General features: G+C 42.1%; 1 protein-coding gene across 5 annotated transcripts in view; it reads left to right on the top strand.

The window, feature by feature from the left end:
• Positions 1–26,444, top strand: part of TNIK (TRAF2 and NCK interacting kinase) — a 302,339-nt gene that overhangs the window by 51,855 nt on the left and 224,040 nt on the right. For all 5 annotated transcript variants that reach the window (XM_081138204.1, XM_081138203.1, XM_081138202.1 and 2 more), the window contains exon 2: positions 25,028–25,093. In XM_081138204.1, coding sequence (XP_080994330.1) covers positions 25,028–25,093 — 66 coding nt within the window. The remainder of the gene's footprint in view (positions 1–25,027; positions 25,094–26,444) is intronic.

Here is a 26,444-nt window from a genome sequence, read left to right as displayed (position 1 = left end):
TAAAGATCTGTCTGAAGAATGAATGAATCTTTTTTGTCCTGTGTAGACTTGGAATAGAAAAAAATACCTGTAATATGAACATTACCCTTGATTTCTAAGTTGTATAGCTTCCCTTAGTTGACACATTTAAATTATGAAGGAAACAACTCTTTGTTTTTCTTGCACACTTGTTTTTCTGTGGATGTAACAATCCCTCTTGATAGAGTATTTGGGAGGAAAGATTTCAGAAGTGGCTGAATGAGGAAGCTGCTCTGTGGGGGTGACATGATACCATTTAAGATTTCAGGTCAAGTAGCAGAAGCTCTTTTTCTGGACCTATGGGACCATCGTATGGTTCAGGAGGCGGGGTTTAAAAATCAGCCATAAGGTCATGGCATGATTGAAAAGAACTACCCAGGGATAATTTACAAGCCTGCCCTCGGGGGCACTCCTGGAGGGAAATTGCTGTTTATGTGCTCAGCTTATGTTTTTGATGACTGCTCTCTTTTGCTGCAGCTGGGTGTTTCCTGATCCTCTGGTCTGTCCTGTCTGCTCTTCCCCCTACATTTGCTCAGTGGGATTCCAGCCAGGAATGTCTAAGAGAAAAGGGCAGCTGATCCTGCGCTGACCTCGAGATTGCATTTTGCTTCTGCGGCTGTTTTGCTTCAGTTCCCACCATTTGGGGGCACTTCTACGGGCAGAGTGCAGCAAGCTCTGCCAAACTTGGATACATTCTTTGCATTCTCCATGTGTTTGTACTTGTGCAACCTGAGAAAGCGCACTGAGCTAGGAGAGAAGGGCTGAGGGAGGTGGTTAAAAGTGCTGTCCGCCTTTAGATAGACTGATACAGTGGCCCCTATACAGGGTTCATAGAAATGTGACTTATATGGACATGCCATGTAATGTTGAAAGGACAAAGCCAATTTTTGCTAGCAAATAAGACAAACGTTGTGGAACCTTTTTCTTTGGGACAGACTAGGATGGTTATTCCTATGCCCAGTGAAATAGTTGAAATGTCCTCTCTTAGGAGACAAAAGAATGCATTTAAAAGATTCTTGTGTATGATACTGTATTGTCTTAAGAAGTTAGATTTAGCTCTGATGGTCTTGGGGCAGACCAAGGGTGTGCTATTTCATATGCTGAAAATGCTACATGTTAATTATGTCCATGTTCTTTTCCTTTAGGTAGGAGCCTCTTTATGTTTTGTAGGGATTTCTGTCATTACCTTTTTTCTGGTCTTGTAACTCCAGCCCTCTCCTTTCCTTTCTCACAGCCACCAGTTTGGATACTGTGATTAGAACTTGCTTGACACACCCAGTTCTCCACCGCTTCCCTACATGTATCCTTCGCCTTGCCCTGGACTTTCCTGCCCAATTTTGAGTCCTTTGGCTAGATGACATCTACCATATGCATTCATACAAATTCTGCCTTTCAACATCTAGGCTCTGACTCAGGTCCCTAAACAAAATATTTCTTGCTTCTTGCTTATCAAAAATAATTTCTGCGTTCTCTGGACTGCCAAGGCTTCATTTGTACTTTTATGGGGGCACTCCTTGACTATTTTCTTTTTGTGTCACAGATATAGATATTCATTTTTCCTGAAAACCAGATGTTCTGCTTGATAAATGACCTGGGGCAGATCGCTCCTTTTTTTAATGAGAAAAATGACAGTATGTTACCTGTCAACTCCAAAGCCCCAACCAATTTCAGTGAAAACACCTGTAAGTAAACTCTTTTGTTAGGATGTAAAATGCTAGAAACTTCCTGATTGCTAAGGATTGTTTTGTGCCTCCAGATGCATCCCAGACCACATCCACTTTGTTGACTGAATTTGGCACTTTCCAGAATCACCTACACATCGTTCTGATGTTCCACCAACTGACTTTGAAGTGTAACTTGAAACTTTTCTCTCACATTGCTTTTTGTTTAAAATGTTTTGAGTTTTGGAATCAAATGTATATTTTTCCTATATACATGTTGGCCAGATACTGTTTTATTAAGAGATGGGTAGCATCTGAGGCTTTAGAATTGAAGACAAGGAGGTGTCTGGGAAGCCATTAAGGAGCGGGAAGGTCTGTAGACGTGTCTACTTTTGCTTATTGGCTTTCTCTCCCTCTAGTCCCTAAGCTCATGGGGGACAGGACCCACATCCCATTGATCTTTGTGGTTTCTGTAAAACCCCTGGTAATTGCTTAACATGTTTTGAAATGAATTAGTTGATTTCATGAGGGTTTAAAAGGAGGTTAATCTTAAGCAACTGTAGAGTATTAGGAACTTCTGGATCTTGAAGATCCTTTTTCTCAGTCATCTGGCAGGTTTTTCTTGGTATTTGCGACATGTTTTTCAAAGCTTTGTCCCCCCCACATCTCATGGCCTTATATACAGTCATTAAATTTTTTTTGTGTCCTACAAATGTCTTGTGACAGGAAACAGAAATAGATATTTCTTTTGGGGGAGGGTTAGTGGTGTCATCACAACCCCAGCATATTCTTTAAAAATTTATGTTTTAAAAATTACAGTTGACATTCAATATTATATTAGTTTCAGGCGCACAGCATAATGGTTAGATACTTATATAACTTACGAGGTCACCTCCCTGGTAAATCTAGCACTCATGTGACACCACATATAGTTACTACAACATTATTGACTATATTACTTACACTGTATTTTACATCCCCGTGATTATTTTGTAACTACCATTTTGTACTTTTTAATCCCTTCACCTTTTTCACCCTGTTTCCCAACCCCCCTCCCATCTGTATTTGCTTCTGTTTTGTTTGTTCGTTTACTTTGTCCTTTAGATTCTACCTATAAGTGAAATTAGATGGTATTTTTCTATCTTGGACTGATTTCACTTAGCACAATACCCTCTAGGTCCATCCATCTTGTCCCCAAATGGCAAGATGTCATTCTTTTTTATGGCTAAGCAATATTCCATGGTATACATGTACCACATCTTCTTCATCCAGTCGTCTGTTGATGGACACTTGGGTTGCTTCCATATCTTGGCTATTGTAAATAATGCTGTGATGAACATAAGGGCGCATGTATTTTTTTTTCAAATTCGTGTTTGGGATTTGTTTGAGTAAATACCCAGAAGTGCAATTGCTGGGTCATATGGTAGTTCTATTTTTAACTTTTTGAGGAACCTCCATACTGCTTTCCACAGTGGCTGCACCCATTTGCAATCCCACCAACAGTACTGTTTAGGGGTTTATTGATGAGAGTCATTCTGACAGGTATGAAATGATAGCTCATTGTGATTTTAATTTGCATTTCTCTGATGACTAGTGACATTGAGCATCTTTTTATATGTCTATTGGCCATCAGTATGTCCTCTTTGGAGAAATGTCTATTCAGGTCTTTTGCCCATATTTTATTGGAATTTTTTTTGGGGGTGTTGTTAAGTTGTATGAGTTCTTTATAAATTTTGGATATTAACCCCCTATCAGATGTATCTTTGGAGAATATGTTCTCCCATTCAGTAGGTTGTGTTTTAGTTTTGTTGATGGTTTCCTTTGTTGTGCAAAACCTTTTTAATTTGTTGTTGTCCCATTTGTTTATTTTTTCGTTTATTTCCCTTGCCTGAGGAAACCTATCCAAAATATATTACTAAGAGCAATGCCAAAGAGTTATTGCCTATATTTTTTTCTAGGAGTTTTATGGTTTGGGGTCTTACAAAAATAGATATTTCTGAAAACCAAAGGTGTTTTCTCTTAATTGACTGATTGTGGTTATTGTTACATACTAACACGGGACTCCCTAATAGAGAGGGAGGAAGGGAGAGCGGGAGAGAGAGAAACTTGAAAGAGATGATGCAAGAAAGCTAAAAATAGTTTCTCTCTTTAGGATTTAAGAGTCTAGATAAGAGATAAGTCATCTCAGCCAAGCAATCTGCATGGATAAGTCTTAGAGACAGTGGATGCATCCTGTGGAAACCTGTGGTTTAGGTGCCTGAGGGTTCCCTGACTTATCCTTATGTGACTCAGGTGCTGAACAGCCCAGAATTTATTCTTCCTGTATGAAATGGGGGTGAGTGTTGAAGCTTGTGTTGGAGGATTATTGAAGGGTCAACTGAGTTTCTGGATATTAGGGTCCTTTCAGATGATCAAATATATGACTTCTCTTCCCTAAAAAATGTAAATGCACAAAACATGGAATGTAGTTGCAGAGGTTCCCAGACCCAGATGGGTACAGGTTAAGAACTGTTTGATATAATTTAGTTTAGGGGAGGAAGAACTTCTTTCTCTACCCATCTTAGGTTCATTGGTTGGGACCTTGCAGATAAGACTGACAAAAGACAAATTCACAAAGAAAAAGAGAGGTGTTCTTTTTTGTTTGTTTTGTTTTTTGTTAACACGTACATCATTTATACGTACGTACAAGAGAACTCAGTGATGAGTAACGCAAATTGGTGGTTAGAACTTGGGCTTATATAGCATCTTAACAAAAAAAGCAGTGAATTTGTAGAGAAGTAAGAAGACAAAGGAAAAGGGCTTTAGGTTTCCAAGAGAGGCAGACTGGGAAGGTAAGTATATGAGGGAAACTAATGGAAGACAAGGGCCTGTTAGCAAGATTTGTTATGTAGATTAATTCTCTGGTGCCTTCTCTGGGCCATGAGAGTCTAGAGTTGGCTCAAGGATTCATAAAAATCATCCTGCCCTTCCTGGGGTAGGGCAGAGAGAGAGAGCGCGCAAGAGCATGTGTGTGTTTCTTTTCGATTGTCTTCAGCTCAAAATAATCCTTATGTCAAAGTGACATATTTTGGGGTGACATATTCTGAACTCTTTCAATAACTACAAGCCAGGACATGCAGCTCATGAAGGGCAGGTGTTAGATTAACACACATCTACTCAGCCAGTCAGGGAAGCAGGTTGATGTTCTCAGATTTGCCTGAATGAGGCAGGATCCCCAACATCACCCAGCATCAAGTTATCCCTCAGAGGCTAATGCCAAGTGCAGTGTGGCAGTTTGCTGGCAGCTTCTCTGAACCTAACCAAGGCATTTAGTTCTATTAATTGAGTGGCTATGTGGGAGACACTGTGAAACAGGGTCTGTTCAGAGGAGTTTGTAAACAGTAATTGCTCAGTACACCTGGGAATGATGGTGAGAACTGAAAGCCTGGAAAAAAGATCAGAGGTGGTTACTGTGATAAATGGCATAAAATGAGGCTGTAATCTTGCACCATTATTATTTGTTATCTACATTCAGTTCTGTTTGTTACTTTCAAAGATGGTGTGGCCGTTATTAAGACTGGGTGGAAATCTGACAAGAGTACATTTAGTTGGGTGGCATTTTACTAACTAAATTAAAGTGCTGAGAGTAATTACTCAGGGTCTGTTATATGTGGCTGATTGTATGCCTGAGCTTTTGGGCAGAAAGAGGCACCTTGGTTATTATGTTTTGCTTTTCTATGGTCAGTCAGGGCCAGAAAGGCACAGCAGACTTCTCACATGATGCCTGAGAGTTGGATTTGCTGATCAGGCCTTGGCCACTAAGGGTGCCCTGGAACCGTAATTCCTTTGGTAGTTAGGACCACTCATATTCTGCACCATTCACAGTGTATTCCTCTTATGTGTGGTTCTCTAGGGCGCCATTCGCATAGGATGCTGTGTGAATGATGCCTCTTGGGGTTGTGAGCAGAGGCGCACCAGAATGCCAGTCTCAAATGGACATAATGGGTTAGTGAAAACTAGGGGCTCCTCCAGGGAGCAGTTGGCGGGGCAATGATGAATGGCTTTAATGTTTTGATGCTCACTGCTTTGCTGGGTGACAGCCATATTGCCGTTTCATTGGAAATCCTGATCAATTCCCTAAGGACTCACTTCATCACCGCAGGTGGTAGGAGTCCACATGTGGGCTGCTCTTCCATTGTAACTCGAACATTATCTTCCTACGAGAATCTTCTGTGGCCACATCAGTTGCACAGAGCAGGCTGCTCTGTGTTCCATTAAATGATTCATAGATCCCCTAATGGCAGACTTAATAGGCGTGTAACATCTGGCCATTAAGAATATGTGCTCCGAGGCACTCAGAAGTTCCCCTAGCAGGCGCTCCACCAATGCCCCCACCTCCCAGTGCCTGCTCCTGGAAGACTCGGTTTGTGACATTTCATCCGTGCATTCCCAGTGCGCCTTGCAGAGCTGGCATGGAGCAGGCATTCAGAAGATATTTTGGGAATGATTAATGTGAGACTGAAAACACTCTTCGTGAGTGCTGATGCAGAATTCGGCGAAATGAACTTTCGGTTTCAAATTTCTGAAGTTACGGTGTGGACCAACACTGGTGAACTTAGTTTCTGACACATTACAGAAGTCACACTCCCATTATTGTTTGAGCAGAAGGGAGGAAGGTTCCATTTTATGAGGCCCAATAAGTGCCAGGTGCTGTTCTAGAGTATTTGTAGGCAGATTGTAGGTTGGTATAGTTCTTTAATCACTTGTTTGCTGTGTTTGCACCTCAATTTTCTCGTCTATAAAATTAAAATACTCATGTTCACCTTACAGATTTTTGGCCAGAATTACAGATAATGTATGCAAGTGCTTAGCACATAGTAAATACTCAAGTAAAGAACACTATTTTCATTCATTCATTGATTCAACACTTATTGAGGACCCTGTGAATTTTGACACTGTTAGAAACTAGAGATACTATTAGTATGACTCAGAACTACTTCAAGTAGCTCACTCGCAGTCTAGAGGGGGAGTCAGACACTTACTTAAACACATAATTATAATACATGGCAGGTGCTAGAGTCATTTTCTAGAACAAATACTGTGAGAACACAGGAGGAGCACCTAGCTTTGCTAGGGTGAAGGAAGTGAGTTCTAGGAAGGGCTTGGTGGACATGATGCTTAATTTGAATTGAAGGTGGAAACCAGCTTGAAAGGAAGTTGCTTGTGAACAGACTAATTGAAAGTAGTTAAAGTAGAACCGGTGTGTGTGTGTGTGTGTGTGTGTGTGTGCGCGCGCGTGTGTGCGTGTGTAGTAGTGGTAGGGTAAAAAGTACCCTATGTGGGAGATACACTTAATTCACAAGAAATTTAGGGAACTCAACAAAGCATGCTCAAAGTCACACAGCTAGTAAGTAACAGGGCCTGAAATCTGAACTGAAATTATTTCTACAATGCAAGTGTTCTTTCTGCCTTTTGATACCTGGTTTTAAAAATATGTAAATTACATTCTTAAGTGTGCTTCGTATTACTTCTTAGAGCCCTAACCTTTCAGGAGGAGAGTGTCTATAGTTAATAATATATGTCATTGGCAAGTTTTATGTGATAAAAATAAGGTTCTAAGCCAGGTTTTTCAGCAGTGGTTGTTTTGGGTGACGTGAGATCTACTGGCCTTGTCCAGCAAGCCAAGAGGCAACTCTGAGATAAAGACTTGCCCATCTGGTCCGGAGGGGTGAGATGATACTAAGAGGGGGAGGCTGAGGGCAGGCTTGCCAGCTCGGCCCTTGGTCAGTGACTGCATTGAGTGTGCTAGGGTTTATGGAAATCGCCAAAATGCATACAGGCTGTTTAATTATGTTTTATTATTCCTGGAGAGGGTTAAAGTAAATTAAATGTATCCAATAGCCAATTAGTTTACTGGCAGGAATCTTTTCTCTACTTTGGAATGATCTGCCCCGACACCACCCTCCTCTGCCAGTAGTATTGTTGTACAGTTTTTGCTTTGTTTCTGCTGGAGTCCAAGTTCTGAACCACCCACCCATTTTAACTGTACATTTCTCCTGTGGAGAACTTCTCATGACGTAGATTTTTCAATTGCTGTCATTTTTAATTCATTATTTGACTTAATCATCTGCTATGCAAAATCCCACTTCTTTCTAACAATATCTCCAACCATATATTCCCCAACTTTCTTGTCTCGTAAAAGCATTTGAATGTAGTGTCTGCGAAGGGCCCATAAGGGGGCTGTTGGAAAGAACTGTGCCCAGAAAGATTTGGAACAAGTGTGGAAGATGTGAGCTAATACTCGATTTGGAGATGTGGCCACAGGCTCGTTACAGTTACACATTGACCAGAAAATAGTATGTCAACGAAGTAGGGACTTTATCTACAAGTATTAAACACTTAGCATTGTGCTAAATGGCCTGGTTAACTACGGAGTGGAATTCAATCACTGGGGTGAGATTTTCTGCACTGTAACAGTAGACTCTTCCCTACTGGGTTCTAAGCAAGTTTAGTTACCTAGCTCCGAAGCCCTCCCAGTACAGGAAACTGCTATCTTAACTGCTGGGCTGCTGCAATTCTCTCTAGTTCCTCATTCTTCTAAATCTAAGCAGCTTTCTTGATGATTAATTTATTTTTCATCCTTTTAAGTTGTGAAGTATATACTGAAAATTGCACACAACAAAAATGTTCATTCATTTCATTAGCACCATCCCCCCCCCTTTGAGAGCTACACTGATGCTCTCTGTCCCACAGACCAGCCTCGCTAATCCAAAGATTTGGGAGGAGCACAGGACATTTATATATTGGTGAAAAGTAAGACTTAATAGTCATTTGTAAAGAGTCTTACTCTCCCTTAGATTTAGACAACACCCAGGGGTACTAGGGTAGCAGGGTAATTCAACAGGCCCTAGAGCACGACGTTAGCAGGGAGATCTGTAATTAGCCAGCGGCTGGATGTGAATGCCCCTGGACGCCTTGAAATGTGGTGTTTTAAAAATAAGTATTCTTTTTGTTATATGTTTTACATTATTACTTTTCTTAAAACCTACTTTGTATGGACCATAGAAGATTAAACTGCTATCCAGCTTTCTAAGTAATTGCAAATTATGAAAGAATAGGGGTGAAATAAAGAGGGCTTACTGTATTTGAAAATTAGGGATATAAGGGAAATAGTGAAGGAAAGACTTCTGAATGTTTTTACACAATCATCCCTATTGGTGAAGGAGAGTAAATTTGAACCCTTAGAGATACTGGTGGACTGACTGTGGTAATTCCACTGGAAAAAAAGTTGATTTAAACTCATCCGTGTTTAATTTAACATATTATAACAAACAAATGCTTACGTTTTGTGGAAAATAGGCTTTCCAGGAAGATGCACGATTTTTTAATGTGGCTTCAGAGAGAGTCTCTGGTACCCTGCTGTATATTCCCAAGGAATGTCCATTTCTTACCTTCATGATATATAAAGCCTTCTTTACTTATCTCTTTATTTCACCAATGAAAAAGTAAATAACTGATCTATGTTATCTTGTCAGTCTTGGTAAAATTATTTGTTTACTGAACTCTCTGTGTCATGGGTACTGTGCAAGTTGCTAAGGATGTTAATGTGAAGAGAGCCCAGCCCCTGCCTTGTGGGGAGAGGGAGCGGACTTGAGTGGGGAAGGTGAATATCAACAAATTATTACAGCTCTGTAGTTTGTGTACTTGTTCCTTTGTTGCCTGGAACAAACATAACACCTTGCACAAAAAAATAATGGCTTTATATATTCTTTATCCCACGTGTGTCTCGCACTTTGTCATAGCCATGTGTGTTCAATACTTGAAATCTATTTGCCGTGGTTTCTAGAGTAACCTGAAGCTTGCTGAATAAAGGTGCTATCCTGTAAGTGACACGTTTCCGTCATTTGTCATTTCTGACACGTGATACATGTGATTAACACGTATCCCTTTAAAATAATACCATTTTACAAAAGCATTGTTTCCCCTCTCCTGCGCTCTGGTGCTTACCCCAGTCCTGCGTGTATTCCACGGCCCAGATGCCCACCTTTCCTCTGGCCGCCCTTGGCTCTGCCCGTCCGCATTGATTTCCCACTCGTCGGAACTCTCCTAACAGCCACGTTGTGTTCTGCCTGACCGCCTGGTGAGAGCAGGGCCTTGAACTCCATCCCTTGTCCTTTCTGAGCAGCGTTCCTGAGACATGGATCACAGCAGTTCTTCCCGCAAACGCTCCCTCCTTCCTCCAGGTGGCTGCCCCTCAGCTCCACCCAGCCTCAGGCTCTTACCCGCCTGGAAGCCACAGGGCTCCCTTGTGTGCTCTCCTGAGTTCTGGAGCCGAGAAGGCCCCAGGCCTGCTAGAAACTCCTTTTCCCCCCGGGACCCACGATGGCGCCCCTCCCCAGCATTTTCAAAGCAGTAGATACCCCCAGCCCTTGTCCTACCGCGCCAGCCGCTGAGAAGGCAGAGCCAGCTGCCCTCCTGAGCCCTTTCTTCATTCCTTCCATTGAAACTCCATCCTCAGATGCTATAAAATGGGATCAGGTGGACATTACTCACAGTGGCTTTAATATATTGTTTTGTCCTTCATGTGTCCTTCAAGGGTGCCACCCTGGAGCATGAGTTCAGGACTGGGAAATGTGTGATGGGCACATTTTATTCTAGTATCAAATGATAAAACGGACTTCACCATTGCTTTATATCTGACAGAAAACCTTCAGGCTTTTGTCTCACTTCACTGTTAGTACAACTCTGAGAGGCATGCAGCCTGCTGGTGTTCTTATGCCTATTTTATAGGAAAAGAAACCAAGGGCTAGAGGATTTCAGTGGATTTGCTCAGTGTCAGGAAAACTGTAAATGATGAACAGGTTCAGTCACCTGCTTTTCGAAACCGCAGTCTTTCATTTCTCTTCGCTTATATTTCACTTATCTTTCTCCGTGAGTGCTAATTAGATATGCTCTTTGAGGGCAAGCTCATGCCGTAACATCTGAATCCTCTGTAACACCAAACAGTTCAATTTTCCATACACTTACTGGAACTAAATAGTAACAGTTTCCTCGTTTAGTGAAGGTCTGTTATGTATCACCCTCCTTGCTGGGTATTTTCCACACACGTTCCCTCATTCTTATCAGACCTCTCCCAGGTAGGTTTTGTCGGTACTTTTGGCACAGCAATATTTATTTGGATCACCTGGGGATCTTGTTAAAATGTTAATTCTGGTTCGGTAGTTCAGGGCAGGGTCTAAGATTCTGCATTTCTAACAGGCTCCTGGGTGCTGGTCATGGACCACACTTTCGGTAGCATCCTGTTGACAGGTAAAGAAAGTGGTTCAACAAGATAAGTGAGTTTTCAAAGATTACACAACTGGAAGTGGCAAAGCCCCATCGAAACTCTGAGCAATTGATACACAAATTGCTACTCATCCTTCCACACACGAGCACATGTGGAGGGCATTTCTGTTAAACACCTCAGGGGATTCAGAGAGAGTGAAAACATACACTTTGCTCCCTGTAGGGTTGCCTTCCAGGGCAATAAAGACAGATGCATTCAGTGCAGTCTCGGGGATGCACTTTAACAAGGAGTTGACTCTAATGCGTATAACCAGAGGATCCTTAGGTATGAAATATGATTTGATTCGAGTTGGGCCCTGAAAGACTGGTAAGACTTTGACAGAGATGTGAGCAAAGCACTTTCTGGGTAGCAGAAATGAAGACATAGCACATAAGAGCACACAAGACATCTTCTGGGCGTGGTGAGTAGTCTGCTGATGCATGGAGAGGGGTAGACTGTGGCTTCAAAGATGTTGGCTGGGGTTGGATGGTGGTGTGGAGCAGGCAAGGGGAGCGACTGGGGGATCTGGAAGAGAGGCTCACAACAGGACACGGGAGGTGCCCAGGAGATGAGCACTGGTCAGTGTAATGTGACCTAGTTGTTAGTGATCCATTGCCCATGCTATGCTGTTGACATCTCCGTAGAATCGTGGCCTCGTTATATGTTACTTGTTCCATGATGACCTTTACTGTTGTTTATGTAGAGCCTGTCTTAATAAAATCTCTTAGAGGATATATTACTCCCCTCCCCCTTTCTAAATTTTTCTAGGCTAAGAAAATGCCATTTTTCCACAGACCAGTAATAAATATTTTTCTTAAAAGAAGCATTGTTTTTTCAGTAGCAACTCGTAATGGGAAAAGTGGAATAGAGACAAAATGCAGTTCTGGTCTGAATGGAGACTGTTTTTTCTTCTGTGTGAATTACCAGCATTCCAGTCAGGTTGCCACGGTGATGCTGAGATTATAACTGTTCATGCCAGCAGTCAGGGAACGCTGCCCAATTAGTTATTTGCAGCTGCTAGGTTACCTTGACAGTGGCTCAGAGAGCAGGTTTGAGTTCAAAGGCCCTCAGATGAGCAGTCAGAGGATTTGCAGGTCTGCTGTCCTCTGTAGGGTGCAGGGACCACAAGCCTCAGCATGCCCTGGTTTGGGTCATATAGGATGTGGTCAGCCATGTGAAAGGAAACTTTTAATTTTTTAATTTCTTTTCCCCTTGCTGTAAAAAAGGATTCCCAGATTTCCTGTGTCACTAGCCAGCTTCATAAGGACTCCCATTGTTTCCAGGGCTGTCTTCAGATGTTGCAGGTTGGAGAGAGCAGAAGAATGTGTGCTTAGCAGTGGTTACTTTCTTAGCCTCCGTTTTCTCTTTGTATGAATAATCTGCCTCCCAGGATCAATGCAGAGAGCAAATAAAATAATTTTTGCAAAATGCCTTACACAATGTCTGAGGCACAGGAGGCACCCAGTAAAAGTGGTTCTTCTCAAATACTGTTTTAGAAATCATAAAGCATTGAACAATGTGCTGATTATTGTTCCCATCTTTTGGTAATTTCTATTCTGAGTCAGAATAGGCTAGCATATGCTGCGATAACAATCTTAGAGATAAAATACAGCTATTGTTCATTTCTTAACCATGCCATATGTCCAGAACGAGTCAGGAGAGGGCCCTATGCATCAACTTCCCAAGGACACGGACTAGTGGAGGCTTCATTCCCACCTATGCTTCCATAGTCATCACAATCTCTCACATAGCAATTAAATATTCCATCTGAAAGGAGCACATCACTTCCACACATGTTGCATTGGCCAAAGCAAATCATGTGCCTAAACTCAGCTTAAAGAGGGGTGCAGAGTGCCATCCTATAACATAACAGCAGGAGGAGAGCAGGAATATTTGTTGAACAACTCTAGTGACTGCCCCCTCTAACCAAGGATCAAAAGGCTAATGGAGAAGTCCTTTAAAGAAGGACTGTTCATTAAAGATAAATAAATAAGAATAGCTGAACTGTAAACTTTAAAGCAAATTAGTTAGAATTCAACTGCATCAAACAGAAGGCCGCACATGTTAGTGGGTTAAGGAAGACAAGTGTTTATTTCTCTCTCATGATAAAGAAGTCCAGATATAGGCAGTCCAGTGGTGGTACAGTAGTTCTGTGGTCCTCAGAGACTTAGGATCGTTTTATTATTCTGCTGTTACAACCTAGCATGAGGCTTCCATTCTTAAATTTACTTCAGGGTTAGAAATGGCCCCACTGTTCCAGCTATCACATCTGCATTCCAGGCAGCTGAAAGGAGATGGGTGGAGGACACAGGAGAGCTTCTCTTAGCTAACTCAGCTCTATGTAAACAGCTCTTCTGAAAGTCCCAGGCTACAATCCTGCTTACACATTATTGGCCAGAACTTAGTCACATGTTCATCCCTAGCTTCAATGGGGCTAGAGCATATAGCTTTTGACCTGGGTACATTGTCTCTCAAATAAAATTGAGATTTTTGTTTTTAAGAAATAATGGGAGAATGGATATTGCATAGTACTGAGCAGTCCCTGCTACAGTAACTTAAGATGCAAGGTTAGGTTAATAAGAATAAGAAAGGAAGGAATGCTCTAAACCTATCATTTTCTAACCGATGCTCCACAGAGCACCAGGGCTTAGAGAGCTACAAAGACCCCTTAAAAAAGTGTTCTACAGCCAGGTTTGGGTTTGGGAAATGTGAAAAGCTTTTGCCCTCTCTTGGAGACTCACAGGGTACATTAATACATCAAAGGCTCTGAGAGGCCCTGCAGTAAATAGAGCTACATTGCTAATCTTGTTAATCCAGTGACCCCAAAGTTATTTGACAATGGAAATCCAACACCTTTGGAAACCTGGAGAAACACAGAGAAATTTAGCTTTTGCTGCTTGAACCTGCCAAAAATCTTTCTAGATCCTTGAACAGATGGTATTAAGTCCCCATTCCAAAAATTATCTGCTTTGTAAAACAAACAAATAAATGAAAAAACGTATATGTGTATGCTAGCCTAGCCTTAGGGACAGAAGCCTTGAAGAAAAGGAATAAGTCAGATGCCAAAGAAGCCCTGCTATAAACAATCTGTGTGAGTTGTTGTTAACCAGCCATCTGTACCATTAGTGGTGACACCAAGTGATGGACTGGGCTGGGCTCCCGCCACCATCTGCTAGATGGCAGGCCCCTGCCCCAGGTAGCTGTTGGTGGGCTCTTCACCATCCTGCCCCTCTCTGAAAGTGAGAGAGTAAAAGGGGACCCAACCAGCCAGTATTAACCTCCACACCTCATAGAGAGGGCCTGTTGTCAACTGCATGGTTTCTTGTAGGTGTGGGGAGAAATGCTGAAAAGCTTTCAAGCAAATACAGTGTTGTTGGTCTGCTGTAAGCAGGTGGCAAATGAGTTCCTTTGGGGGAAGGGTTAGGCTGTTCCTTCAAAAATAGAACCTTGGATGGTTTCCTGATCTTTCTTATTTAATTATTTAAGTAATCAGTTCTTGTCTTTAAAGCCCATCTGCTACAATTGCTATCTTTTTTCTTCATCTAAGCATCTTTGAAAAGGCAAAATGCCAAAATCTTTGCTAGTCTGGTTCCCATCATTTCGACCTTGTGTTGCTGGAAATACTGGAAAGTCACCCTGTCCTGACAGGCCTAGAGAGATCCCATGTTTGTGTATGTCCGTAAACTGTATGATACATTTTTTTCAAACAGCTGTATAACCTCTGCCACATCCTGATGATGAGAGGGAAGGGCCTTTATGTACATATTCACCTTTGGAGCAACTTGCCATGTTTGAGCTTGAGTAGACTGTGGGAGAGTTGAGAAAAGTTCTGGAAGGTGGAGATCCCAATCCTTGTCCTAAATCTGTCTTGTGTCTTAGTATCCTGGAGAATTGTCTCTTTTTGCTTTATGGAGTTAGTGTGCCTTTTCCTGACTGGGGTGTGTTGGATAATAGTCTCTGAACATGTGCATCCACATGTCCACAGGCAGGCTGTGGGTATGGCTCAGGAACTCCAGGTCAGAAAGGGCGAGAAGGGCTGGCTCTTGGATCCTAACAATTGACAAAGGATTAACTTACCCGTGTACCAAATCAGAAAAGATGTTCCAGTTAGTATTATAGCTTCTTCTTGGATTATTCTTTTAATTTGATGTTCCTAATTATGTATGCCCCATGTATGCCAGTGAGCAACAGTCAATTGATATTGACTTCTTTGTTTTCCCCTGTAAGGAAATAGTTTGGAGCTGAGATAAATATGAGTATGAATATCTAAAGTCTGTGAACTCAGAACAATATATTTTGAAAAATTCCATTTATCTTCTATGCAGATGTGTAGATGTAAACTATCAAGTCAACTATCTCATTGACATCAAATTGGAGATATGTGATAAATCTCATTATATCAGTTCTGGGCATGAATTAATTCACTCCTTAACCCAGATACCTGGAAGTTAGGACTGAACACAAGTGCTTACCCTTCCTTTCCACCCTCCCCACTGTCCCTGCTCCCTTCTAGCCCTACTGTTTTTTAAGACAAGGAATGGTTCCTTTGGTTTATCAAAGGATTTTATTGAATGGAGGGAATAATTAGAAGTCAAAGGACTTGGGGTCTTGACCTGAGGAACTAACTAGGTGAGAGCTTGGACAAGTCTCCTAAACACCCTTGTTGGAAAATTTTGTGATTTTATGAATTTATAGCACCTACCTGGGCCTCACTTTACTCTTCTGTAAAATAGGGAGAGGAATTTTATTGATAATATCTCAGAAATACCTGCTCCAAATCTCAGAGACCTTGCCCCATTGTGACTGTCAGTGGGTAGAACTGGTGATATGGGGACTTGACTCACCCAGAAAATATTAAGTGTCTATAATGTCCCAGCCACTAATTTGAGTATTAGGGATACTGCAGCAAACAAAGCCAATAGAAGTCATTCCCTCTTGGAGTTTGCATTCTAGAATAAAGGGTCATTAGCAGACACTTTTGAGCACTTATAATATGCCAGACATTGCTTTAAATGTTTTTATGTGTATTAATTATTTTGTCAAATAATCTTATGTAGTAGGTACTACTACTGCCACTATTTTACAGTTGAGAAGAATGAGACACAGAATGGTAAAGGTCACATAGCTAATAAATGGTGAAGCTGGGATCAGACTCAGGCTTTTCGGCTATAGAGTCTGGCCTTAACTACTATGGTGTCTTGTCTCTCACTTGTCAATTAAATGGTCAACTTAAAGTAACCACTGTTTCCCCTAGCTGATGGCAAAGGAGGCAAGAAAAGAAACTTGGGACAGAAAGTTAAAGCCCCACTTGGCTGTCTCTCTGGGACTCCAGGCTCTGATGGGGAGGCAGAGGCACTAAGCATCCATGGCACATTCTGCTTCTGTGTTCCCAGCCACTTGGCTGGTGTCTGTCTGGGTGGAGGTCACTGGCCCTTCTCTGGCTCCACGGTTAAACTGCAAGGCCTTCACCAGCCCCATAACCCCAAATTAATTTCAGCACTGGCCATTTGTAGAGAAGTGAGTGATAATGGACTTGGAATAAAAAATCTGAATTCAATTCTTGGCTGTATTGTTGACCAAGGCCGTCACCTTGGGGAACTTTTAATAATACCGGCAGCAACAGCAGCAGTAGCAGTAGCGTTATTTGTTCAGCACTGCCTGCACTGTGCTGAGTGCTTTATCCGTGTGGTTTCGGGCCCTCAAAACAATCCTCCTGCAAGGTATTTTTATACTCATTTTATAGCCCGGTCTTGGCTGCTGTGTCTACCACATACTGTTTAACCTTGGGCAAGTTACTTAATTCCTTGAAGCTTTTGTTTCATTATCTGAAAATTGGGGTTAGTGATGTCTACTTCCCGTCATTGCTGTGAGGATTCCATATGAAAATGTGTATAAAGCATTCAGGCCATTGCCAGAGACAGTGATACTGAGCCTTGTAGTTGAAGGTTTATAGTGGTTAACCTGAGGAGCAGGTTTCGGGTCTCATTCTAAAGATTGCCTTTTTGAGGACAGGCTAGAGCAGCGACAGGGGCCTGGGAAGCTGTTTCGCTGCCAATGGCTTGATGGCTGTTCTGTAGCAGGTGGAATTTTAAACTGAACAGGAGGTGGGGAGGCTCCTATCTCCCTGGCCCAAGGGCTGGAAGAAGCCACCAGCATTGAGGACTATATTCGTTGAGGTTTGGCTGGGACCATGTCCTGACATAGCCAGGAGCTAGTATTGGCAAAAGGACACCAGGTTCAGCTGTAAGGGGGCAGATGACATCCTGCACTGAGGACCACCCTTCCCAAAGGATGGTGCTGGACACGTAGAGCTGGGGAGGTGCCCAGCACATTCACATGCACAATGCAACCTTGTGAAAAAGGCAGGCCAAGTGGACTATCCCACTTTACAGGTGGGAAAACTGAACTAGGAGATGTCAAATAACACAAGCAAGGAGTAGAGTCCAGCCCGGAACCCTAACTTTTTTTGCACCAATCCTCTGATAGGTCTGCATATTTTAATTTGTTTTATACAGATGATTAAGAAAAAAAATGCAGCAAAGTTTTATCTTTATTTTCTCACACACACACACACACACACACACACACACACACACACACAATTTTTTCTTACTTGAATTATCTGTTCCACTTGATGTGCATGACTTGGGCAGTATGTTAATGAAGATAAATCTAGGCTATAGTCTAGGTCTCCCAGGTAGACACTCTTGGAATACCTTATACTTTTTCTGCATGTCGCTTGTCATTGTAATTTGATGAGTTGCATACAGGTAGTTATTTGCTCCTGTCTGTTTTTTTCATTAGACTGGAAACACCCTCTGCTTCCACCTCAGACAGGAGGTGGGTGGGAGGAATTGGGTGGAGCCCAGGGTCTGAATAAACCCCATTGTGGAAGGCAAGACCTTTGGCTCCTCAGGCCCCTGCTACATTAGGGGGAGGGAAGGTAAGTAGAAAATGGGCTTTGAGGGACCTTGTTTGGCTGTGAGCGCAGCAGGGACGAGAATGAGGGTGTTGTGTCAGCACAACTGTCCTAGCGCTGCACTTACTTTGGAAGAATGTGGCGTTGAAAAGCCTGAAGGCTCACGATAAGTGTGCAGAGTTCTCCTGTTCCTGTTTCCTTTGTTCTGTTTTGCTTTTGTAAGCATATACTTGTCAGTTAGGCTGAAACTGAACAAAACGGCTGCTAAAAATGGTTCTAAGAGAAATAACACTTTGGTCTTTTTAAGGCCCCTGAGTTTAGAGTAAGCACAGTCCCTTGGCAGATGTCAGTAGGGAATCCGGGGGTAACAGTCATTCTGGGAGCTGGATCGGCCATCCACGTTCAGCTGGGGTTTTTTTCACCCTGCCGAAGGACTGGTGAATCAAATGCAAGGTCTGGGCCGGCCCGGCGTGGCTCAGCAGTTGAGCATCGACCTAGGATCCAGGAGATCTCGCTTCGATTCCCGGTCAGGGCACATGCCCGGGTTGTGGCTGGATCCCCAGTCAGGGGCTTGCAGGAGGCAGCTGATGTTTCTCTCTCTCTCTCCCTCTCCCTCCCTCCCTCCCTCCCTCCCTCCCTCCCTCCCTCCCTCCCTCCCTCCCTCCCTCCCTCCCTCCCTCCCTCCCCCTTCCTCTCTCTGAAATAAATAAAGATATATTTTTTAAAAAAGCAAGGTCTGTCACAGAACTGCTATGTCTTAAGAGGAGTTTGGGAAAAAGGGAGCCTAGGGTCTGTTTAAGCCATTGCTTATGATCCCTCCCAGTGCCTCTTTTAATTTCATTTTCAGAGCAGGGAGGAGGTTTGGGAGGAATATGTATCATCTTTTATGATGCTAAGAAATAGTCATCCTTGTTTGGGATTTAGTCTATAGAGATGTTATTTAGTGTTATAATAAATCGGGTATCATTCAGGGGACCTGGAAGAGTTAAAGTAGAACATAGTGACTATGAATATTAACCTCTAGATCTTAAATCTCTCCACTCAGCTGTGAAGTCAGGCTTAAGCCTGCCACTGTTGTCTGAATTCTTGAATTTCAACTGATAGAAGAGAGAATTTATTGCTACATCCCTGGAGCCCCAAAACATTAATGTGTCTTCCCAATAGTCTCACTAGTTTCTAAAGAGATACCTGTTTGTTCATAAATATCTGACCCAGTTTACTAAGTAAGTATTGATATTGATATTGGTTAAAAAACAACAGGTTTTCTTTTACTAGCTTTATTAGTTGAAAATACGTGAAATACAGATTGAATTTTTCTGTGGCATGTTTTTTATATAGTAAATGAACTCTTTTTCAAAGAAAAACAATTAAAGAAGGGGGTTAATATTTATGGAAGTCCCATTGTGTATCAGGCCCTCTGAGCTAGTCGGGACACTTGGACACTCCTCAAAGTGACTGTATGAGGGAGGTAATATTGTCCCCATTGTCAGGATGAAGACATGAGTACTCAGAGCAGTTATGAAACTTGCCCAAGGCTGGAGAATTAGCAAATGGTAAGTCAAGAGCTGGGAATTCGGATTCCATGAAGCTGGTGGAGCAGTGAGTGGGTAAGAGCCCAGGGTTTGGAGTGTGACCAGCCTGGTACGCATTCCTGTTCACCCACAAATTGGTGGCGTGACCTGGACCAAATGCTTAATCTCTCTGTGCCTCAGTTTCCTCATCTGTAAGACAGAGACAACAGTTGTATCCACTTGATAGAGCTGTGATAATTAAATGACCAAATTATGGAAAATGCTTAGAATAGTGCCTGGCATAGAAATGCTCATGAAATGTTAGCTATTATTGTGATTTTTGTTATGATAACTAACTGAATTTGCCTTTATCACTACCTGTTGGAAAGTTACATTTCTTTCATGGAACAGCTTGCCTTTTGAAATGTTGTAGTTATATTTCGTTATGAAATAATGTAAACTATTCTACCTTAGAATTAAATTTTCTTCTCAGCCTCCCAGCAAAGGTTACGGTCTGAATAAAGCCATGTGTAGCCAACAGGGGATTCCTGACTTTGGTAAATGTCAATGATTTGCTCTTTTCTCCTTGGTGTGTGTAACCTTCCTTCATGCTGCCCATCCTGGCTTTGCGAGCGGCTAAGCAAACACAAGGGGGAGAATTAAGCTGACTCTTGTCTCTTAGCTTTCCTGCCTTTGTAACATGATCATTAGGTACAGCATCGTCTCCTTGTTGCATTGCCCAGGACCGCATTCTGACAGCCTGTCTTCTCAATGCACACACGAGGCACGCTTGCACCATCGGGCTTTATGAATTTTCCTTCGAGCTGGGATACTAGAGAGCTTTGCATGTAACAGTTTTGTGCAATGCAGAGTGGGGTAAGTGGAATTGAGGGGTCAGTGGCTAGGACAGCTTGACTAGATTGAAAAAGAAATGACCTAAGTTTGCTAGACCTTTGGCTCTACATTCTGATCCCATTTTTTGTGACTTTTTCTACACATGTGGAGAATTAGGAGTGAGACATCAACCTGATTCAGTCAATAGCTATGGCTAGCAGTTATGTGTGGGACACCACGCTAAGTGCTGGGAAATACTAAGATAAATATGTTACAGTCCTTGCTCTCAGGGTATTTGTAATTCATCAAAGGAGAGAAATGGAAGAGGGCATAGCACTGTGTGAAAGTGGTTATCATAGACATGCTTTGAGTGCCGAGAGGCGGTGGTCCTCATCTGAGAAAGGCTTCCAAGAGGAGGTGGCAAACTGCGCTTTCAAGAATGGGCTTGCCTGTTACAGAATGCGATAATCTTGGCAGACAGACTTTAGGAACCAAGGCACAGAGACACGACCGAGTGTGGTGTGTGAAGGAAATGGCAGGTAATATGACGTGGTTGATTATAGCACAAAATGATGGGGGACAAGGCTGAGAATGAAGTGTGGACCTAAAAAAGAAAGGATCTTGCTTTCAATTAGAACCACATCATGTAGAATTTTAAAGCATGGTGTGCTGAGTTTAGAAATGTCTATTTTAGAAAGACTGGTTTGAAGGATAGATTGAAAGGAGGAAAGGATTGATTGAAAGTAAGTAGTCCCAGCAAGAGACGGTGAGGCCTGCTCTATGAATGGAGGGGAGTAGATGGATACGGTGAGCATTTGGAGATAAAATCATTCATACATGAACAACAGGAGGAGAGAACCTTGGGGTCAACCTGCCTTTAAGTTACGGGCAGAAGAAACAGAATATCTGTGAGACTGAGTGGTGTATTAGAAGACAAAGGAGGGGATATATTTTCAAGTGTGGTGGTACTCAGCAGTATAAATGCCTCAAAAGGGATAACTAGGACAGGACTGATAAAAGACCACTACAAATAAGAGGTTAAGGTCATTGGTGATCATTGGGAGAAATTACAGATGAGCCTTGAACAACACAGGGGTTGAGGGCCTGATCCCCCCAAACAGTTGAAAATCTGTGTATAACTTTTGACTCTCCCAAAACTTAACTACTAGTAGCCTACCCTTGACTGGAAACCATACTGATAACATAAACAATTGATTAACACATATTTTGTATGTTATATGTACTATATACCATATTTTTACCATATTCTTACAGTAAAGTAAGCTAGAGAAAATAAAATGTTATTAAGAAAATCATAAGGAAGAGAAAATACATTTACAGCATTTATTGAAAAAAATCTGGATGTAGGTGGACCCATACAGTTCAAACCTGTGTTGTTCAAGGGTCAGCTGTACATTACAGTCCTGTAAGAGTGGAGAAAACAACTAAATGCTTACCATGTTCAAGTATATCACAAGAACAGAACTAAAAATAACATGCATTTGTGTAAGGGGATATTCACAAGCATCTAGCCCTCCAGATACATGGATTTGGGGTAGAGGAGAGGGAAGCTTAGGGTCAGTGCTAAGTTCAAGTGTCCCTAACAGTACCTCTGCCTTTTGCTTTCTAGGGTCTCAGAGAGCCCCTTCCTGCAAATACCATGACTCCAATCATGCCATTTTGCCTTATTACTGTTTGTATACTGTGAACATAGATGCTTACAGATTCTCTTCTAGCTCCAAACTGTTACTCATTTTGAGCCGTGACACTTTGTAGTAGATGCTGTGGTATGTCACCCAGATCCCCTCTCCACAACTGAGGCCCCCATTTGCCACCTGCTGGGAGTGTAGGCAGCTAGAGATGGTTCTCACCTGGGAATTGTCCTCAGCTAAAGTATGTTGCTTCACCCCAGATCATAGCCCCTGGGGTGGGGATGGAGGACAGCCTGCTTGCAATGAGTGTCAGTGAAGGTGGGGTACAAAGGCTCCCATGCCTCAAGGTTAGATAATTTTGAAGAGCCATCCCAGGCACATAGCTCCTGTGCATCCCAGTTGAATTGTTCCATCTGCTCAGTCAAGCCCTTCTCCCTTTACTCCCCCACTGCGCACACACCAATAAACTCCCTGTGTGTAAATCTCAGTGATTTTCAGAGTCTGTTTCCTGGGGAACCAACCTAAGTAGATGATTGTTTTCAGTTTGGTTGCCTACCCAAGAGGGGTCACCGATCAATGTCTGTAGTCCTCTGACCTTTGCTTCTGATCCCCTGGCTGTGTCCTGTGGAAAGAGCCTCTCTCCCAGTAGCTGTAATGAACGTCTTAGCATTGAAACTCCTTGACTCCGATCGGTTGGGCCATATGCCCACTAATGGACTATTCAAGGATAGGACAGAACCTACCCATTAAACCCCAGCCCTGAGGAGGGGGTGCATGAGGTGGGGTGACACTGGGTGTGGAAGCTGGTCCTGGCTCTGCACCCTCCCTCTGCCCCTCTTACACTTCCCACACTCCTTAAGGCAACTACTAGTCGCCTTCCTGCATCTATTCTCTGTCTCTTTCTCTCTCATTCATATTTTTTTTTCAGTCAAGAAAAATGAATGTTGAAAACACAATTGAGATATTTCAAGCAAATGTAGAACCTCCCTTGAAATTTGTTGCAGAAACAGCACCGAGCAAACAAACTACTGGGAAGCACAGCTTAGAAACAAACAGCAGCTGCCGCCGTTTATGGGCTTCTTTCTCCCCTTTCCTTCGTTGTTTCTAATTCGTTTTCAATAAAACCTGCTGCCTAGTAGTTGAACAAACAATTTTTCTTTCCTATCCTGAGGCCTCCCAGGTGGCCTTGGTCGTGTCTTTTAGTGATGGGATCTCGGTAGACAGAGCTCCAGGCCCTTATGGGGGTGTTCTCCTGTTTGATGGTTCCACAGGGAACGGTGTCCCCACCTCCCTGACCAGGTGGAGTTTAGCTGGAACTTCTGGACGGTTAGATCTGTCGGGACACAAGCCTGGAGTGTGGTTTCTTGCTCTTCTGGCTTTGTAATAATGGATAATGCCAATTCCTATCTTTTTCAGCGACTAAGTGCTTCAACTATTGGTTTCCTTTTTCTTTCTTTTTTTAATACATGGAATTTTTGAAGGCACATAGCAAAGGGCTTTTCTTGGGCCTGATTTACTAAGGCTGTAACTTTAAAGAACTCCAACTTGTCGCATCCAACTCATTTGTTTCCTCCTGCGTGAAAAGCAGCCCGAAGCAGCCCTTCTCCCTTTCTCTGCTGCTAGGAATTCTGCTGTGGAATTCCTCAGCTTAAAAATGATTATTGGATATCAATTGATTGCTGACTGTATTCCAAGCGTGGACCCTCACTTATCTTCACTAGAGCTCTGCTAGGTAGATGCCATCCCGTTTTATCTGCTCAGAGACTTAGTTGCTCTCCCAGGGTGTCCTAGGGTCACAGCCAGTCAAGGCAAAGCTGGTGTTCAACCCAGATCTGTCTGAAGCCCCCACTCAGGATTTCCCCCTCCCATCTCAGCCCCTGTGATAATACACAACTGCCTCTCCTACAGTGTTTTATTATGGCAGTGCTCTCATAATAAAAGTGTTGACTAGCGCTAGTAACTGCTTTGAGGCCAGAGGTGGCAGTCTTTTATTTGTCCTTGACAGTATTTTTTTTTAAGTGAGTTGTTGCCTAACATTTAAAAATTGGGAGATCTTACATTGAACAGAATGCTCAGTTTCTCTTGAAAAAATGAAAATCTGTAGACCTGCAATACTGTGTTCATAGGTTTATAGTACAATTTTTCCAGCCAAGTAAAATTTTACCTCCTTGCCCCCACCCCACCCAAAGGAGACACGACTTTTTCAGTTTGCCACAGGCCTCAGCTACCCTACTTCACTCTTAGGTCACTTGCCTGCCCTCTGTGGACATTTAAGTTTGTGATTCTTGAGTTAGGCTTTTCAAGAAACAATTTCTGTCCAGTTAGGAGTCAGTAGAGGTCACTGTCAATTTCTGCCTCTGAGTTGAATTTTTATAGCCTTTGATTTTTCCCCCCAACTTTTTGGGCCAGTGATTCAGTAAGAATAGCTGCAGGCATTCGACAGTGGTTGAGCATTCTAACATTTAGCGGACACAGGGTAGGCAGACACATGCTTGGTGGTAAGAACTTGCATAATTTAGTTTGCATCCTAGTGCCTGCAGGTACTCCTCTGGTACTGCACAACCTGGAGGCCGTCTGCAAAAGGTACTTGGCAGCGGTGGCATTGTAAAGAGGAGAGATGAGTCCAAAGGAAAGCTCTGTGGGAGAGGCACTGTGTTGATTCCACAGTGAATCCTAGGTAAGAGAGCCCGGCAAGGCAGGAGTACCACTTTCCTTAATGGCCAGTGTTCAGTCCAAAGAGCAGCTCAGAAATTTCAGAGAGACAGATCTCAAAAATTAGAACCTCAGGAGGATGGGTCTCTCATTTTATCTTGATGTGCCTGCAAGTGTATTTCCATTTGACAGTGAGAAATGTAAGGTGTGTGTTTTTATCGTTTCAATGGAAGCCGCGTCTCCTTTTATCTGATTTAAACACATCTTATAGAAATGTAAAATAGAAACAAAATGGATTTTGACTAATTTCATAGCTGCAACCGGATTAAAATTTAATAGTATTTAATATTAACACAGGAGAGCCCCAAAGCTAAAGTTGTTATTTATTTGTGTATTTTAAACAAGTATTTGCTTTTAATTAAGACAATGCCTAGAATATTGTTTGAAATTTTTATTGTTTGTTTATTTTCTTTCAGGACCCTGCAGGGATCTTTGAATTGGTGGAACTTGTTGGAAATGGAACATATGGACAAGTTTATAAGGTAAGCTCAATTGAGTTTGAACGTGGCTTATGTGTGGTTTGGGTTCATGAGTGCTGAATTGCAGTGCTGTCTGTTCCTGCTCATATATGCCTCATAACAGATTTAAAATGAAATAATATACTTGTTAATTGACGCTCCATCATTTTAATTATATGTGCAGTCCCGTTGCCTAAACTGGATTCTGGGATTCGGGCCCTTCCCCTCATTATGTGTTACAATGTTTATATCTGACACATGTCTGCATATTTGAAGCTCTTCAGGTGGTTAGTTTCCTTTACTTTAATCATTGCCAGCCTGGCTTTCAAAGGAGCAAAGGATACCATTTACTTTAGAAATTTAAGCTATTAAAGTATCACAGCTGGAAAAGTAAATTTGTTATTGGCCTAGGGCATGAGTTAAATGAGTTCAGTGAACAGTGTTAGGAGAAAACTGGCTCCCTCACAAAGCAAAGGCCTAATGCAGCAATGACTTTTTACAAGATACAAAATAATTAAAAGTTAAACTTGAGTTAAGCTGAGGAATAAGAGGTCCTTGCTCTTTTACTAATTTTTGCTTACAAATTCACCCCAAAAATGCTTTTAAAAGGTACTTTCCCCCAGTAACATCTAAAAAATGGTTGTTTAAAATGTGGGTTGATTCCCTTTCTGATTATCAAAAGGAAATGGGAATGAACTGTTTTTTAGACTAAAACTCAGGGGGTTTTAGTGAATAAGCTATTGAAATAACTGCCTTCAAAACAAACCAACTGTTTCCTTATGATTGTTTCTAGGGAAATATCCATCATTTTCCTGAGTGGTAGTGATATGGGATGGCATTTCCATTACTAATTATCCCTTGTTTTATTTTTAAAAATTTCTTCTCTGAGGCCTAAACTTCACTTAGTTGATTCAAATTATTCTAGAAGTCATCCAGATTATAATATTTACAATCATACAGAATATCTAGTCTACACATGCACAAATATGTAAACATATATATGCATATGTGTGTATGTAAATAGGGTGTCCCAAAAATGTATGCACATACTTTGAATAATTATAAAGGCAGTGTTTATTAAAATATATTTCATTTTCAAAATTGAGCTATCAGCTATTAAACTGTGTATACATTTTTTGGAGACATTCTGTATATATAATAATCTTGAGAATCTGGTTTTTAAAGCACGATTGTAAACAGATACATATTTCAACCTTTATTTACTGGGAGGTACCCTTTGGTGTTTGCTCCAGGGGAAAATTCTTCCCTTGCAAGAAACGATTATTTCTTGAAATGTCAAACCCCTGCAATGAGACAGAATGTAGTCTACCCAAGATGTTCACTTGACGTTGATACTGTCTGACACAAGAAAGAA

The sequence above is a fragment of the Miniopterus schreibersii genome (assembly GCF_964146895.1).
Source record: "Miniopterus schreibersii genome assembly, chromosome: 5".
Lineage (NCBI taxonomy): Eukaryota > Metazoa > Chordata > Mammalia > Chiroptera > Miniopteridae > Miniopterus > Miniopterus schreibersii.
The sequence above is the reverse complement of the archived record's forward strand: the minus strand, read 5'-3'. Positions and strand labels throughout refer to the sequence as shown.